The sequence below is a fragment of the Protopterus annectens genome, chromosome 8.part0, assembly GCF_019279795.1.
Source record: "Protopterus annectens isolate FY-2018-M chromosome 8.part0, PAN1.0, whole genome shotgun sequence".
NCBI classification, from domain to species: Eukaryota; Metazoa; Chordata; order Ceratodontiformes; family Protopteridae; genus Protopterus; species Protopterus annectens.
The window spans coordinates 786945077-786962475 of record NC_056741.1 but is presented as its reverse complement, the minus strand read 5'-3'; the positions used below and the strand labels follow the sequence as shown (position 1 = coordinate 786962475).

The 17399-nt window shown below is 36.5% G+C and overlaps 1 protein-coding gene across 1 annotated transcript in view; it reads right to left on the bottom strand.

The window, feature by feature from the left end:
- ASPM (assembly factor for spindle microtubules) overlaps window positions 1-17399 on the bottom strand; it is a 2279206-nt gene that overhangs the window by 112029 nt on the left and 2149778 nt on the right. Inside the window, exon 29 of the mRNA XM_044080257.1 lies at window positions 856-1028. Coding sequence (XP_043936192.1) covers window positions 856-1028 — 173 coding nt within the window. The remainder of the gene's footprint in view (window positions 1-855; window positions 1029-17399) is intronic.

Sequence of the window (17399 nt, the reverse complement as noted above, 5' to 3'; positions counted from 1 at the left end):
AGGAGGCATATGTGCACATAAGCAGTGGAACGAGAAAGAAATCAAATATGATGAAATGGGGATGGGGGAAGAGGAAATACCAAAAACGTTACCCACTGTGGAAAGCCTTCAAACTCTGATCTGTCTGAAATGTGGTCAGTGCATGATAAAATTCCTGCTGCTTAAACTTCAAATAGAGTACAGAAAAGTATGAAGTGTGGGTCAGAGTGCAAATAAATATTGAAGTTAAAAAAGCATGAAAGATTATAATGAATACCCTCAATGCAGCATGGTGGCCTTGTAATTATGTCAATGAACTTACAAAAACAGAGCTAGAAATATAAATGAATCAACATGATGGCAGGTACAGAACTGCTCAATGAAGTCAGGGGTCTGTATTATGACACTAGAGACACAAACAAGCTAAGTCAAGCTGTGATCAACTGACTTTGCTGCTGAAATACTTTTGAGATGTGCACTCAATGGCAAAAAGAACAGGTGATACGAGAATAAGACAGGACTGACATGCCAACATAAACATGCCAGCCCTTTCTCCCTCTCTCTCTGCAGTACCATCCCACGTGCCTTCCTACAGCACTACATCTAACGAAGTCTGCCTCATCCAGAAAACAGCCCATTAGTATAAATAAATTGCAATACATGCAAAAAAAGCTCAATGACTTTCAGAGAAAAGCATTTATATGAAACATTACTGAAGCAAAAACAGATCAGTTGTAAGTGCTCTTTTCATTTCATTTGTGTAAGGAGGAATGTCAAGCTAAACAATTCAGCTGACCATGACAATCCAAACTATAAATTTCATGTAAGCTTAAAAAAAATTAATCTCATGGTAAAAGTGCTGTTATGAATTCCTACCTGGAAACCATTTTAGTTCTAACTGGAGTAGATGGCATGTATGTACTTGAATTCAGTGAGCTGCTCATTTTCCATTTGGTAACAGCTCTTGCAGCATCCATCTTATGTTTACGAGCTGTAAGCCTATATATGCTGCAAATGCGTGCTCTTGCTTCTGGCATATTTCGAATCTCCTACAAACAGTATAAGAAAACAAAGTTCAGATTCTAAAGTAATCCAGAGATAAATTTAAAAAATAAATTTGTTAGACACTTAGAAAGCTGAATATTGGAAATTAAGTTAAAATGTAGTAAAAGCAGGGATCTCTATAATAGGAAAAGTCAGTAATCTTCCCAATGATTACTCTTTCCTTCAGACAAAAATCTGTCAAAGCCACGACTTATGACACCAAAGATAACCACTTTCTGCATCTCTCCAATACAGTAGTGACTACACAACCGACATGTTTTATGAATAACTACATCTTCAAAAAACAGCAACAATTAGTGTGTCAAGATACCTGGTAGAAGTCAGTAATGACATGAATCGAGAGAGGAAGGACTGGAAATATCATGCCAGTGTCACCCACTTTGGCGCAGGTAACTCACCATTCAGACAGTCCTCTGCTTCTAATGCCCAAACTAAGACTGGGGTGCAGTACAGGTGTCACTCCTGTAAGCCTGACATAAAGGGCTTAGAAGGCTTGCCCTCAGATACATGTGGAATTTTGACTCTTTCAGTATCTGACCTGTTGGTTTCATGTGTGTGCATCTCATTTCATGTCAGCTCTCTGGCAAAGCATTAGCTACTCCTCTCCAGCTATACTGCAATAACATGCAATACAGTTTGCAAAATACACAGTAAGCCACAGATCATTTCGTGTTACACTGGCTAAATTGGCAAGCAGAGCGGAGGTGGTGAGGTAAAGAGCTTTAGCCATGCTTGTTCTACAATTTCAAATGAAATTAGTTTTGTTTCTTAAGCTATATTTGTAATCTTTTGTCATGTTTTTTTCCTTGTTAATGTGTAATGTTTTGTTTTTATAAGTAATGTTGGTTAATGTTGAGGTTGGAGGAACGAAATTTCGTTCAGCTGCGCACTTGTGGGCGCATGCAGTTGAATGACAAAGTGAATCTTGAATCTTCTGGGCTAGAAACTTATTCAGATGTATTACTAACGGAGGGCTTCTTGTTAGGCTTACATTTTAGACTTGCTTTGGTTTCATTTACAAATGCTGGTATGCAGTTCATGTTATGCTGTCCTGCAAATTTAAAATGAGTTAAATTCTGTAGATTTTTGCAGATTTTAGTCCTGATATATAACTAACATATAATTTTTGAAAACTTTTAAAGTGTAATATTTTAGAATGATTACTTTACCTTTTCTTTTATTTATTAGGCTGAGTACAAAATGAACAGGTTATTTTTCTGTTTATTTATTTGATTTACTTAAGCTATAGATTCTGTTGTTTTCCAGAACATGACCAGGGAGGTATGCAGTACCACTCTGTCCACATTGGGAACTACTCTCAAGTGAACAGAAACCAAGTTTCCTAGCAGCACTCCACCAAATATGATAGGACTTACAAGACAAAAGCCCCATCTTCTGGCCAGACAGAAAATGAAGCCAAAACCTCTACATAGTGAAGGAGTGAGGGGAAAATGCAGCAGACCCAGATGGAGTGGCTTTCCAAAGCAACCCAACAGGCAGAGTGATCCGTGTTTCCCTCACCTCAGTGGCTATACTAGTGATGCCAAGAGCTCTCAAAGCTTGTATGACTAAAGTGAAAAAGCAAGGAACAAGATCATAAGGTGAGGTAAAACACAAACAATCCTTCTTGTCTGTTGATCTAGCAAGAAAGTCATAGGGTTACAATCCCCCTGAGAATGTCCTGCAAGTAATAAAAATAAAACAGTACTAACATTAGGACCTTGAAGGAGACTTTTCATAGCACAGCAACCTTTAAAAAACTCAATGTTGTGACAACTTCCAAAACCAAAGGCCCATTGGAAAAAACACAGGAAGATTTAAGTATTACAGCCACGTGGGCGTAGTAACAGAGCAGTGACAGAGTGTACAGAATACAGAGCAGCGGCAGCCAAGCCCCATACCTCTCAGCACAAGAGCACCCAATCTCAATCAGAGCCATGTGTGTGAGTATAAAATAGCCTAGCTAGGGGTGCTGTCTAGTTAACTGACTTTGCTCAGAGTCAAACTCTGATCTTAATGATTGGTAAGCAAGTGTCTTAAAACCTCTATACGAACTGCCAAGTCTCCTTTAATTTTATTTCTTTTGTTGTTGTTTTTAAAAATCACTGAGGATTACAGCCTGTTAATGGCAGCCATAGAGTTTCATAGTTGTGTTCTTCGGTGCCTGGTGCAATGCTGCATACCTGCTTTTGGTGCAGAAGGCTGAGAGTTCTCTTCTCACACCAGGTAGACTGCTTGCTTACACACACTTTTTTTTAATGTAAAACAGGCAATTTATTCAAGTCAGCAGGCACTGATTTTGTAGATGAAGCACTGAAATGCAAAGATGTTTGCTAGCAGCAACCTCTTTATTCATTACGGTTGTATTTAATGTGGAATTATTTGGATGACTTTTACTTCTGCAAAGATTGTGCATATTGACAGATACTGGTGGATTATAATGTCAGCAGTTTGAGTAGACTTTTCTAGTTGAAATGTTCTGAAACTGGTAGTTTTGTTATTGGTTCATATGTTTTGTTTCACTGGTACTGGAAAAATGTTAAAAACTACAAATTTAAAACTCAGTGTTAACAAGTGATGCGTTATTAAATAAGAAATATAATTAAATACAACCAGGAAGGTGAATTAAAGAACATATGCATTTATGCAAGGGGCCCATGATTTGAAAACAGCCCAAAGGTACACAATCTGCCACTGGCTAAATGCATTTTCTATGAATGTGGGTTTCAATGCAGTTTCAATTGCACTAATGCTTACGGTTGCTCAAGTGAATGTTTTCTTTGTGAGACTAAATTGTTTTGTTTAGCAAGTGGCTATCAGTCTTTGTGCTCTAAAATTTGAAATATGCTTTTAATTAAATCCAGATATGTCTAATCATTGTAGTAGTAGAGAATAAATTAGTATACACACAGATATGAACAGTATTTGTAAAACGGGGGCACTAGAATGTCGGGGGGATGGGAGGCATGATCCAGTATCTTGCCTAGGGCCCTATTTGACCACGATCCATCTCTGCTCAAAATAGGATAATAGGGGCAGTCTCAAGAGGTTGGACTCAATCATATTTACTAGAATAAGACTTAAGGCAAGAGCCCAACCCTGAACCACAACCTACCAAGAGGTAAACAAACTTCTTACAAGAGGTGAATGGCAGACATGAGCCTTCTGCCATGACAGGGAGCCACATGATAGACCATCTGCTGGACCAAGAAGGGAAGCAATTAACAGAATAGATTTCCCTGCCAGGAAATCCTGTAGCTAAAATCAAAAATTCACAGAACAAAGTGGGAGCTCAAATGAATTATATCCCACTAGGACCTGACTTGATCCTACCTCTCCACCCACCTACAATGCAGGAAGCCAAGACACTCAAAGGAAAGAGTCAGACTTCAGATAACAATGGCAGCCATGCTTTCAGGGCCCAGACCAGCCTTTATATCTAGGCATACATGTATAGGTGTAGCTAACTTTACAAAGGAAAGGGGCAACTGGCTCAAACAACACAAGGAATGGACAGACCTTCTCCAAGGACATCTGGCAGATGAACCATGGACTTTGCATGGAAAATCACTAGACACAAGAATTTCAGGCAAGATAATCCACATCCAATTGTCTAAAGACAGGACATGGAAGGCCCTCACCCCTCTACCACTAAAATGGGCACAGCACACATACAGAGTAAAATGAGCCCAGTTCCTCTCTTTGTGAGGCAAACTTCCATAAAGAGCCCTCTCCCCACCAAGAAGAGAGACCTAAGAACCGAAGCACTGGGAAGCAGTAGTTCCAGACTACTAAGAGGAGAAAGGCAGTATCCTCTTTCCAGAAAGAGGAAAAGCCTTCCAAGCCCTTTCAGGCAATAGAGTTGACCTACTCCATGTCAATGCTGTAAGCACTATGAAGGAGTGAAAAGAAACAGCACAGGAAGGGTGACCAGCAAAGGGTTTCCACCCATACTGCCAATGTACAAGAGATGATTTCATCAGAAGAGATACCAAAGAGCTATGGTATTGTGGCCCTAGAAGCATTAGTACAAAGAAAGTGGTCAAGAACTCAAAAAAATCTTGAAAGGTCCTGGGGGCAAGGACAAATTATGTACACTTGTTCCTGTCCTCAGGATACCTGCAAGACCTATTCATCCTCCTGGAAGAGCACAGATGTAATCAAAGAGGGAGATCATCTCGCAGCAAGGAGGGGACCTATCTTCTACCAAGGAAGGCATCTAGCAAGGACTGAAGATAGTACAGTTGTGTACACTTACCATAAATGTAGATGTTCGAGTGTATTCACTGTTGCAGTCATCACCTGTGGGTTATCCCTGCTGTGGGGTAGCCCTCAGCTGTCCTGAATACCAGAGTCAATGTTTTTCTGCATCAGCTGCTGACACTTGTAGACTGATGTCAGGTTGTCAGTGCTATAAAGCAAGGCAGCCAATGCCATTACATCAGATTTTCTTGCCCTAACCAGTCAGAAGCCCCAGGAAATGTGATAAAGTGGTCCTGATGGCCAAAAGCCACCGTAAGAAGCTTATGTCTCCCTAAGGAAAGAGGATATAAGGGGGAAGGAAGGAGAGAAACCAGGACTGCAGCAGTGAATACACTTGAACATCTACATTTATGGTAAGTGTTGCAGTCATCACATGTGGGAGGATTCCCAAAGGTGAGGAGAGGGGTGGTAGGACTAGTAAGAGACCTAGGCCTGGGTCAGCATGCCCTGCAGAACTACAGAGACAAACCCTGCCCTAGCCTTAGAGAAAAGAGGTAGGTGGTAATGATTTGTAAAGGTATGGACAGAAGAGTCTAGGTGGCAGGTTCCAAGCTGTCCCTGGTGGAAACTCCTCAGAGGAATGCTGTAGAAGTGGAAGCTGCCCTAGTGGAATGGGTACAAACAGACTTAGGGGGTGGTTTCCCATGTAATCTGTAGTAGAAATGGATACAGTGTGATATCCATTTGGAAATGGTATGCTTGGAAATGGGCTTTCTCTCTGCCCCTGAGGCAAAACTGACAAGACGTTGGTCTGTTTGCCTAAAGGGTTTAGTACGGTCCAGGTAGTATCTGAACTGTCTGTGCACGTCTAGTGAGAGCAGAATTCTTTCCCCCTTGTTCTGAGGGTTAGGAAAGAAGGTGGGTAAATGTATGGCCTGGTTGAAGGTCACATTAGATACCACCTTGGGCATAAAGGAGTGGGTTATCCCTCAGGGAGACCCTGTCTGCATGGAAAATGATGAAGGGCTCAATGGCCATCAGTGCCTGAAGTTCTGAAACCCTTCCGGCTGAGGTGATAGCTAGAAGGAAAGCAGTCTTCCAGGAGAGGTATCTCAGTTCTGCTGAAGCAGCAGGTTCGAAAGGTGGTAAGGTTAGTTTTCCAAAATATAATTCAGGTCCCAGGCTGGCATGGGTGGCCTTCTGGGAGGTTTGATATTAGAAGCCCTTCTGACAAATTGTTTAATCAAAGGATGTGAGAACAGGGGCTGATCTGTATCGCAATGAGCTGAAATGGCTGAGGTGTGGATATTAACAGAAGAGGAGGAGAGGCCACTATTTTTTTTTTCAAAACAAGTTTATTGTTTTAACATATAAGAGAAATATCATAACAATTTTATACAAATAATTAAAAATAGGTATTATTATAATATTCAACAAAACAACTAAAGTATTTACAAAGACATCCACTACAATCAGATCAATTAATTAAACTAAAATACTGTGCTATTGAAATTAGAATTTTTTTAACAAATTTTGTAAATTATCCCATACAATAAAATGGGATGTTTTTCTAGTTGTTCTCATTCTAATTGTGCTTATTTCCATATGACACATTATATTCATAACATTTTTAAATTCATTGATCGAAGGATGTGTATCTGAAATCCAATTTCTAGTTATTATTTTCCTAGCCACTGCTAGGATAGACCATAACAAGGGAAGCTTTATCTTTTAACACATTGAGGTACAGGTGTGTTGAATAATATAAGAGACTTAGAAATAATGAAATTATCTGTAAAAAGAGCCTGCAAAAATTCATTAATTGACTTCCAGTATTCTTTCAACTTCATACAGTCATAAAACATATGAGCCCAGTCAGCATTAATTTCTACATTACATCTCTTACATAGATTATTTTTATTATTAATTTTATTCATCATCAAAGGTGTATAAAAAGATCTATGTAAAAATTTCCATGTATAAAGTCTCCAGACAATGGAAGATGTAGTTCTATAAGCAGATTCCAATATATATTGTTTATCTTGTTGAGTTGGTGGGTCCCCATTAATAGAGGTGAAATAATTCCAGTATGAATCTACATTGTAAAAAGTTTCTTGTCTGATAATTTTTTGTATATATGAAAGTTTACCTTTATCAGAAACTTTATGCTGTAAATTTATTATCAAGTAATCAATCAGTTTTGGAATAGATTCTTTAACTGTTATAGACATTAGATCTATTCTATCAATGAGATGTTGTCTAAAGATCTGAACCTCTAACCAGCAAGTTTCTCTTAGATCAAATTCTTGTTTTAAGAAATCTAGATTTTAACTTTATTATCAGATATCAGCTGATACCAGTACTTTAGATTGTTATCTATAGCTAAATGAGCTCCTTCAGAAGTAGATGACATAAGCATACCCTGAGTATAAATTATAGGGAATACAATAAAATTCCATTCCCTATACTTAGGGTGCATGAATATAAAGTTACGATAACTAATAATAATATTTAATGGGTAACAGACCATATGTTTAGGTGTAATAGGTGAAGTACAAAATTCCTTTAGCAACCACAACATGGAGTTATTTATAATCATATTTTTACGTGTTAAGGAGATTTTCATGAAGTGCATACTAATTAGCTCCCAATAATCTTTCCATTTTGACATATGACCGATCTATTAATAAAGTAATAACTTTTATAATAGAAGAGATAATATATAAATTAAAGTCTGGAAAAGAAATACCCCTTGAGACCAGCTATTAGTATGTTTCTTTAATGCAATCCTAGGTCTATTAGGTGCCCATAAGAAATTTAACATTAGTGTATTCAGTTTCTTGATAGTTATTTTTGTAGGTGAAAGTATTATTGATTGTATTAAGTATAAAATCTTGGGGAATATTATCATTTTAATAATTGTAAGTCTCTCCTCCATAGTAAAAACATATTATTCCAGGTATTAAAAAGATTTTGTATATTAAGAAAACAGGTATTATAGTTATTATATATAATAGATTTAATATCTTTAGATAGTATTATACCTAAATAAGTTATCTGACCTGAGTTGGGTACATATTTAGTAAAATCACTAATGAGAGTATTTTTTCGTGTATATATAGGTAGTATTTTAGTTTTTCTTCATTGAATATTAAACCAGAAATACTTTTAAAATTCATCATTTTATCAAATAAAGACTGCATAGAAGAATTAGATCCTGCTGATGTAATTAGAACATCATCTGCAAAAGTTGAATTTTTGATGTTGTATTTTCTTCTATTTCAAAACCCTCTATGTCAGTACTGTTTCTAATCAAATTAGCCCAAGGCTCCATTACTAAAGTGAATAATGGTGGAGAAAGTGGACATCCTTGCTTTGTACCTTTAAGAATGGGTATTTTTTGTGAAACATATGTTCCTACCTTAATATAAGCCAGCGTTCCTTTGTATAAATGCTCAATTAAATTTACAAATGCATCAGAGAAATTTGTGCATTTCAGTAAGGTAAACAGATAGTCCCAACTTACTGAATCAAATGCTGAACCTATATCAAGACTAATAAGTGTTAAATCTTTTTTTTTCCTATTTGCAAAATCAATTAATGTTAAAGTTCTTCTTATATTATCAAAAGTATTTCTATTTACAATGAAGCCCGTCTGATCTATGTCTATAATGCCGGGGATAATTGTCTTCAATCTATCAGCAAAAATACTCAAACATTTTATAATCAACATTAAGTAATGAGATGGGTCGATATGAAGAACATCTAGTTGGATCTTTATTAGGTTTTAAAATTGGTGAAATAAATGTATATTGCCAAGATGGGGGGGTTATTAACTCAGTTTGGGCCAGAATAAAAACCTTATGTATTAATGAATATGTAGTTTTAGAAAGGATTTTATATATCTCTGGTATAATACCATCATTACCCAGTGCTTTGTTTGATTTAAGCTTATTTATTTGTGTAATAACTTCTGTATATGAAATAATCTTGTCCAATAGTTTAATCTGTTGTTTATTAAACTTTTTATTCATGTTTGTGGTTATAAACTCCTTTATTTTATCTTTAGGTTCCATGTTAATGTTGTTATGGTTAATCTTGTGAAAGTGATTTCTAAATTCGTCCAGTATTTCTGGTATACTAGAAACATTCTTCTTTTTCCTTAGAGAAAATATTTCTTTGATATGGTTTTGTTTATTCAATCTTTTTGTTTTATTTTTAAGTCTATGTAAGTATTTGGGGCTTATTGAATAAGACAAAAACTTGTATTTCTCTAAAGTTATTTTAACTTTATGAGTTAAAATTTCTTTGTATTTCTCATTTAGTTTGTTTATTTCTTCAATAACTTTCTTGTCCATAATATTTTCTTTATTATTATGCTTATAAGAGTCCAGTTTACTTTGAATATCTAACAATTCCTTATCCCAAGATTTCCTTTTGTTATTATACCATCTGATACTTTGTCCATATAGATATGATTTTAAGGCATCCCAAACATAGACAATGGAGACTTCAGGAGCATTATTTATGTCTAGAAAATGTTGTACTTCTGAAAGTATATATTCTTTATAGTCTTTTAGCTGAGTTAAGTATGCTGGTATCCTTTTGATCTGAACATTATGAGTATGTTTTTATCATGAATTCAAAAACAATTGAGTTATGATCAGATATAGGACATGAAATGATTTTGGAATTAATTAAATCTGTTACCATCTGGTTAGAAATAAAGACCCTATCTATTTTTGAATAAGTTTTGTATCTGTTAGAAAAAAGGTGTATGGTAATGATTTTGACTCTATCTGATTATTAATATCATTCAAATGATAAGAATTAGCAAAATCATTTAAATGTTTTGCATTAGATGTAATTCTTCTTTTCTTTATAGTGGTAGTATCACTTTCATGTAGTATACAATTAAAATCACCAGCTAAAATAATATCCCTATAGAGAATGATATGATCTTATCAATATGATGTTTCACTGTATTAATACCAATTCCAGGTATCCAATATACATTAATTAAAGTGTAAGTCTTCCCATTAATTTGTATTGTAACCATACAAAACATTCCTTTGTCATCCTGATAAGACTTAATGGTTTTAGGAATGGGCATACTTTTATTCCATAAAATAGCCACTCCTCTTTTTTTCTGAGTGTGCTCTGAACTAACCAATACTGTATACTTATTAGTGGCTAGTTTATCAATATCTTTTTCAAGAGATGGGTTTCTTGCAGGAAGACTAGATTGGCCTTGTGTAGATTAATGTATCTTATTAGGCTTGCCCTTTTACACGGATTATTCAATCCATTAATGTTTAAAGAAATTCCTTTTAAAGATGTCATTTGGCATTTTAAAACTCAAGAATCTTATGATCGAAATAACAAATAACCAGATAAATAATGTTACATCTCCTCTTTTAGGTGTACCTTTAAATATAGCTGTATTTATTAAATCTCTTATGGGATTTTGTATAGGATTCAATTTTGTTTGTAGTGACAATGAGTGTACAAAATATATTGTGGATGTCAAAACTATATACATATAACAATGAACAAGTGAAAATAATGTAAGGATTAAACCTTGCATCCCGCCTGGAGTTGAAAACTCCAACTTAGAGCAGTATTTACTACTCAAGCTAACCCCCTACCCTAAGCAGCAGTACCTCAGCTACCACCTTATCAATTTAATACTAGTTATATTTAACTGAGGTTAACAGTTTTCAATTCAATTATCTATCAAGATAAAACTACACATTTGGTAAAACAGCATCATATAAACTAAAATAAACTTTTTTTTTTTTTAAAACTGTTCATACTATTATATAGATCTATGTAATATATAACACTTGTATTCTAATAGCATTCAAATAATCTTAATGTTAGAAATCAAGAGGAGAGAAAATTATGTTCTAACATTCATTTAAATCAAAAACTTTGGCTAATATGATTCAGACATTACATGCATTAAGATGCATCTATTTTCTGTCATGTGAATTCTATCAACAGCTTCCAAAAAAATCTTGAATTGTTTGTATATGAGCATTTACTTAAGCTCATTATTGTCAATAGAGTAAAATATTGTATTCATAAAAATTATTATAAATCATATTGCATAGTTATGCAGATTCTCAGAAACACCCGCGTTTTTACCTAAAAAAAAAAAAAAGCCATCACACACATAAACACAGACACACAGACATACATATACACACACACATATACACACACACACACACACACACACACATACACATATATACATACATACACACACACACATACATATATATATATATATATATATATATATATATATATATATATATATATATATCTGATCTCACTGAGTTGTGTCTTTGTAGAGCACAATCCTATTTGCTGTCCCTAGAATAAATCTGTCTGCTTTATACAAAATAATGCACAGCAAACACATATTAGTAACCAGATTTTACAATCATGCTAACCTACTGCTTTAAAATATATCACATGACATTTCTTCCAGAATAGAGTTATACGATTATTTATGCTTGTCAATCAGATGAATTAAATGAGTTATAGTAAAGTATATGTTTGGGACACAAGTTTTAACACAGATTATTATGCTACTGTTAAGTACATTTTCAAAAACATTTAAATAAATGTTTCATTTTCTATGCCTTCTAAAATAAGATATTTACTTGCTACAAGAAACTACATCATCTAAACTCATCATAACTGACATATTTTATGAATAGAGTATTTTTCCTGAATCTGTGGTGTGTCAGTGTGATAACCTTGTCAATGTTTATACTAACTGCTTTCAGTTTCTCTGTGAAAATTCTGTGAGTGAAGCTTCTGAGGAAACTCATGGACACTATGCATGAGACAGCCCACATCCCAGATTGTCTCCCTTAACATTTTGGCGGGAAACTTATTAAAACTTGTGGCAAACATTCATTTTGTCAATAGAGTAAAATATTGTATTCATAGAAATTATTATAAATCATATTAGATAGTTATGCAGATTCTCAGAAAAAAAAGCCATCACACACACACACACACACACACACACACACACACACACACACACACACATATATATATATCTGATCTCACTGAGTTGTGCCTTTGTAGAGCACTGTCCTACTTGCTGTCCCTAGAATAAATCTGTCTGCTTTATACAAAATAATGCACAGCAAACACATATCGGTAACCATATTTTACAATCATGCTAACCTACTGCTTTAAAATATATCACATGACATTTCTTCCAGAATAGAGTTATAAGATTATTTATGTTTGTCAATCAGATGAATTAAATGAGTTATAGTAAAGTATATGTTTGGAACACAAATTTTTAACACAGATTATTATGCTGCTGTTAAGTAGATTTTCAAAAACATTTAAATAAATGTTTCATTTTTTATGCCTTCTAAAATAAGAAATTTACTTACTACAAGAAACTACATCATTTAAACTCATTATAACTGACATATTTTATGAACATAGTATTTTTCCTGAATCTGTGGTGTGTCAGTGTGATAACCTTGTCAATGCTTATACTAACTGCTTTCTGTTTCTCTGTGAGAATTCTGTGATTTGAAGATTCTGAGGTAACTCAAGGACATTGTGCATAAGACAGCCCACATCCCAGATTGTCTCTCTTAACATTTTGGCGGGAAACTTATTAAAAACTAGTGACAAACATTCATTTAGCAGTGTAAATGCATCTAAACATGACAGAACCTCCACAATGTATTCCACAGATCATCACAGCCTCTATGCAAGTGAAATTAAACTCAAAATTACCAACAAGTAATAAAACTCAGCATTCTTCTCCCAACTCAATTTTCATACAAATCCTATTATTCACTGTGCCCACACAGTCAAAAGCATTTCTATATATTAATAAAGAAAAGAAAAGAGAGTAGAAAATAAAAGGGAGTGAGGCAGAAATAAAAAATGTAAGAGAAAGCTGTAAGAAGTATATACAATGGAATGTTACTTACTGTTTATATTAATAGAGTTAAAAATAAAACATATTATTTACTCTTATTTAGTTCTGATTATTATTAGTTAAAGCATGACAGATTATTTACAAACAAGCATAAGCAGTATAATCAAGAAAGTATAATTAGAAATAGCATTTGAAGAACTTATAAACTTTTACAAGAAATAAATATGTTATTATTCTATTAATGATATTTTCATTACTGTTCTCTCCCTGCCCTCCCCACCCTTTACCCACTACATAATCTAAATAGAATGTCATTGTTTAAACAAAGAAAATAATAAAAGAAGGAGGAAAAAAAAAGGTAAAGATAAAAAAATGTATCAAATTACTAACCTTACTTTTTCAGAAAGAAAACAAATCGAGTCACAGCCTGCCATTAAATCCTCAGGCATTTTGACTGGTTATGAAACAAAACATTTCTTTGCACATAGAGAATAACTTTGATTAAATCTTTTCCAAAATATTTGTGGCTTTCTGGAAATGCAGAAACTATATTCAAAAAGATTAATAATGAACTAAAATGATGAGAGAGAAAAAAAAACATATAACAAATCATTTGTTTTTCAGTCTCTTCTTCTTCTCTGAAGTCTTCCAGGAAGCTTCAGTTGCCAATCTCTTTAATGAAGAACTAGCCCATTCCATTTCTTCTATTTTATCCAAAATCCTTTTTTCTTTGACAAACAGTAAAGCAGAGTCTAAATCATCGAAGACCTTAGGACCATCAGGAAGGAAGATTTTAAGCTTGGCAGGAAACAGAAGGTATGTTTTAAACTGTGCTTTTTTAAGCTCCCTTATTAGTGGCAGAAAAACTTTTCTTTTAGCAATTACCATGGAAGAATAGTCATTGTCAAAACGCACAGTTGTCTCATTAAACTTAACAGGAGCTTTAGCCCAAGCAGATTTAAGAACCATCTCTTTATCAAAGATGATAGAAATCTAACTATAACTGATCTAGGATAGTTTTTGTTAGAGTTAGTATTAGCTATAGATCTATGTGCTCTTTCGATACCAAAAGAGAATGCTTCTGGTAAATCTAAAGTTTTAGGGAGCCATGTTGTTAAAAAGAAGTAATATTGTTACCTTCAATATTTTCTGGCAGTCCAAAAATCCTAATGTTATTGCGCCTAGATCTATTTTCCAGGTCATCCAGCTTTGTTTGTAAATGTGTATTTTGTTTCAGCAGAAACTCAATGTTGATTTCCTGTTCTTGTATTTTATTTTCCATGTCATTCACAGCTTCTTCTATGCCTGTCATCTGGATCTTCTGTTGTTGCAGGTCCATATGTAACAAGTCTATTTGTTTTGTAGTTTTTTCTATGAAAGTGTCTATTTTAGTATCCATTTTATTCATCTTAGCAGTAAGTTGCTGGACTATAATTATCAGAGACTGAAGTTCTTTCTTGATGCTGGAGTCTTGAGAATTTGTCTTACTGGAACTCATTTCAGACTGATAAACTGACAGGAAAATTTCCAAAGTAATTTCTGACAGGAATATTATTAAGATTTCCTTTCTTTTTTAGATATAGTTCAAGAACTATATAAAACAAACATATTTAGAAAGAAAATTACTTCAAGAATTAATTTTTTAAGTAATTAATTCCTGTCAATGTAATGAAATTGGTGGAGCTGAAGAAATCTGCTGCTATCCTGTGTTCATCCTTGGCCACGCCCCCCGAGGAGAGGCCACTATTGAGTAACTCCGCTAGGTAGTCCAGGATAAGAGGGATGGCAGGTTGTGAGGAATTGCCCCCTCTGGACTGGCTCCAGCAGCAGAATCTTTTCTATTTCCCTGCATAACATTTTCTGGTTCTGGGCCTTCTGGCCACTGTGATAACATCCAGGACCTGTTTGCTTAACACGGGCCCCCTGTTTGCCTTTAGAGTATTAGCCAAGCTGACAGTTTGAGAGTCTGCAAGTCTGGGTGCCGCACACCCCCCTCCACCTGAGTAAAAAGATCTGAGATTAGGGGAAGCTGCCTGGGAGGCTGTAATGTCAAGCTGTGCAGTAAGGGGTACCAATGCTATCTGGGCCAATCCGGAGCAATGAGGATGGCCTTTGGTCTATCCTCCCTTATCTTGATCAGTACCTTGGGAATAAGGGGCAGTGGAGGGAAAGCATACACAAAGAGGGAGTTCCAGGGGAAGGTCAAGGCATCCACCTTCCACGCTAGGTGGTAATACTCCCTGGTACAGACTTTTTCCAGCTGGTGGTTGAGGTGTGAAGCAGAGAGATCCTCCTCGGAAGTTCCCCACTCCTGAGTGACTTGCAAAAAGATTTTTCTGTGGAGCTGCCATTCGTGGGGGACCAGTAAGTTTCTTCTTAAGTGGTCTGTCAGGGTGTTGTTGATCCCTGGTAGGTATTGGGCTATTAGGTGTAATCCCAAGGAGGAGGCTGTCAGCCAGAAGTTCATGGCTAGCCTGCACAGAGGGTAAAATTGGATCCCTCCCTGTTTGTTGATGTTCCACATTACTGTTGTCTGTTCTGATAAGGAGAACCCCTGGCCTGAGATGGGGTTTGAAGAATGTCAGAGCCTTTTGTACTGCCATCATTTCCTTCTCGTTGATGTGTAAGGGGAGGTGCTGGGCATCCCATAGACCTTGGGTGCACCTGCCTGCTAGGTGAGCGCCCCAAGCAATGTGTGAGGCGTCGGTGGTGATGGTCTGCCCGGTTGGGCTGAGGATGAAGGGAAGGCCCTTGTTCTTGGCACAGGCCCCTGCCCACCAGAGAAACTCTACTCCTATACAGGGAATCAGAAGGAGAGAGGTCTCTAGAGGCTGAGAGTGTTGACACCAAAGGTTCTTTAGATACCACTGAAGTTTTCTCATGTTAAGCCTGGCCACAGGAATTAGGAGGATGCAAGATGCCATGTACCCAAAGGCTTGCAGGAACTTCCTTGCAGTGAGGTGACTTCTAGAAGCCAGCTGGGTAAAGTAGATTGGCAGGAAGCTCTGCTTTTTTGGGGATAGGAAGGCCATTTGGGATGTTGTGTCCAGCATTGCTCCCCAGAAAATGATCTTCCTGGAGGGTGTTTGCTTTGATTTCTTCTCACTGATGGTGAACCCTAAAGGAGGTTAGGAGGGTTCTGACATAGAGGAGGTCCTGGAGCAGTTTTTCTTTGCACTCTGCCTGAATGAGATAGTCATCCAGATAAGGGTAAAGCTGTATATTTCTCTGTCTGCAAAATGCTATAGGTGGGGCTAAGCATTTGGTGAATACCCTGGGAGCAGTAGATAAGCCAAAGGGTAGCACAGAGAACTGAAAGTGTTGTGAGCCTGCTCTTCCCTTACGGGGATGTGGTGGTAGGCATCTTTTAAGTCTAGGGTCACTAAGCAGTCGTTTTTTGTCAGGATAGGCAGCAGCTGCTGCAAAGTTAGCATTCTGAATTTGGGGACCACCAGGGAGGTGTTCAGAATGGATAGATCCAGGATGGGACATCAAGTGCCCTCTTTTCTGGGAACAATGAATAGCCTGGAATAAAAGCCTTTGCCTGCTTGATCTGAAGAGACAGGTTCTACTGACCCTTGGGATATGAGAGTATGGACTTGCTTCAATACCTCTGCCCACTGATTTGGAGGTAAGTCTAGGTACCCTCTTGGAATTGGGAGTTGGTTGAAAGAGAATTTGTATCCCTGAAAATTTAGCTTCAAGACCCACTGGTCCTTTGTAACAGAAAGCCAATTTTCTTTGCAGAGGGACAGCTTCCTCATAGCCTTTGGGGAGTGAAAGGAGGGCAGAGGGGGGAAGAGGGAGTCATTGAGAGTTTTTACTATAGAAAGATGGCTTAGAACTCCCTGCCTTTGGGGTGGAAGTGGTCCACTGTTTGGTTCTCTGCTGTCCCTGGGATAAGGGCCTGGGTGGTCTGTCCATGCGGGGCTTACTTTGCCCCGGTCTGCTAGGTGCAAGAAAGGACCAGTGCTTAGAGTTAAAATTCCTGCTGAAACTAGGAGGTTGTACCCGAAATAAATCTTTTACTGTTTGCATAGATTTTGCTTTGTCTTCCATCTTTTTAAGCACCTCTTCTGCTTTTGCTCCAACCAAGCGGTCCTTATCAAAGGGTGCATCAATTAGTTTAGATTTGACATGATCAGGGAGAGGGTTGTTCCTTCAACCATGCATGTCTTCTAACAACAGATCCTGACACTGCTGCCCTGCTTGAGGC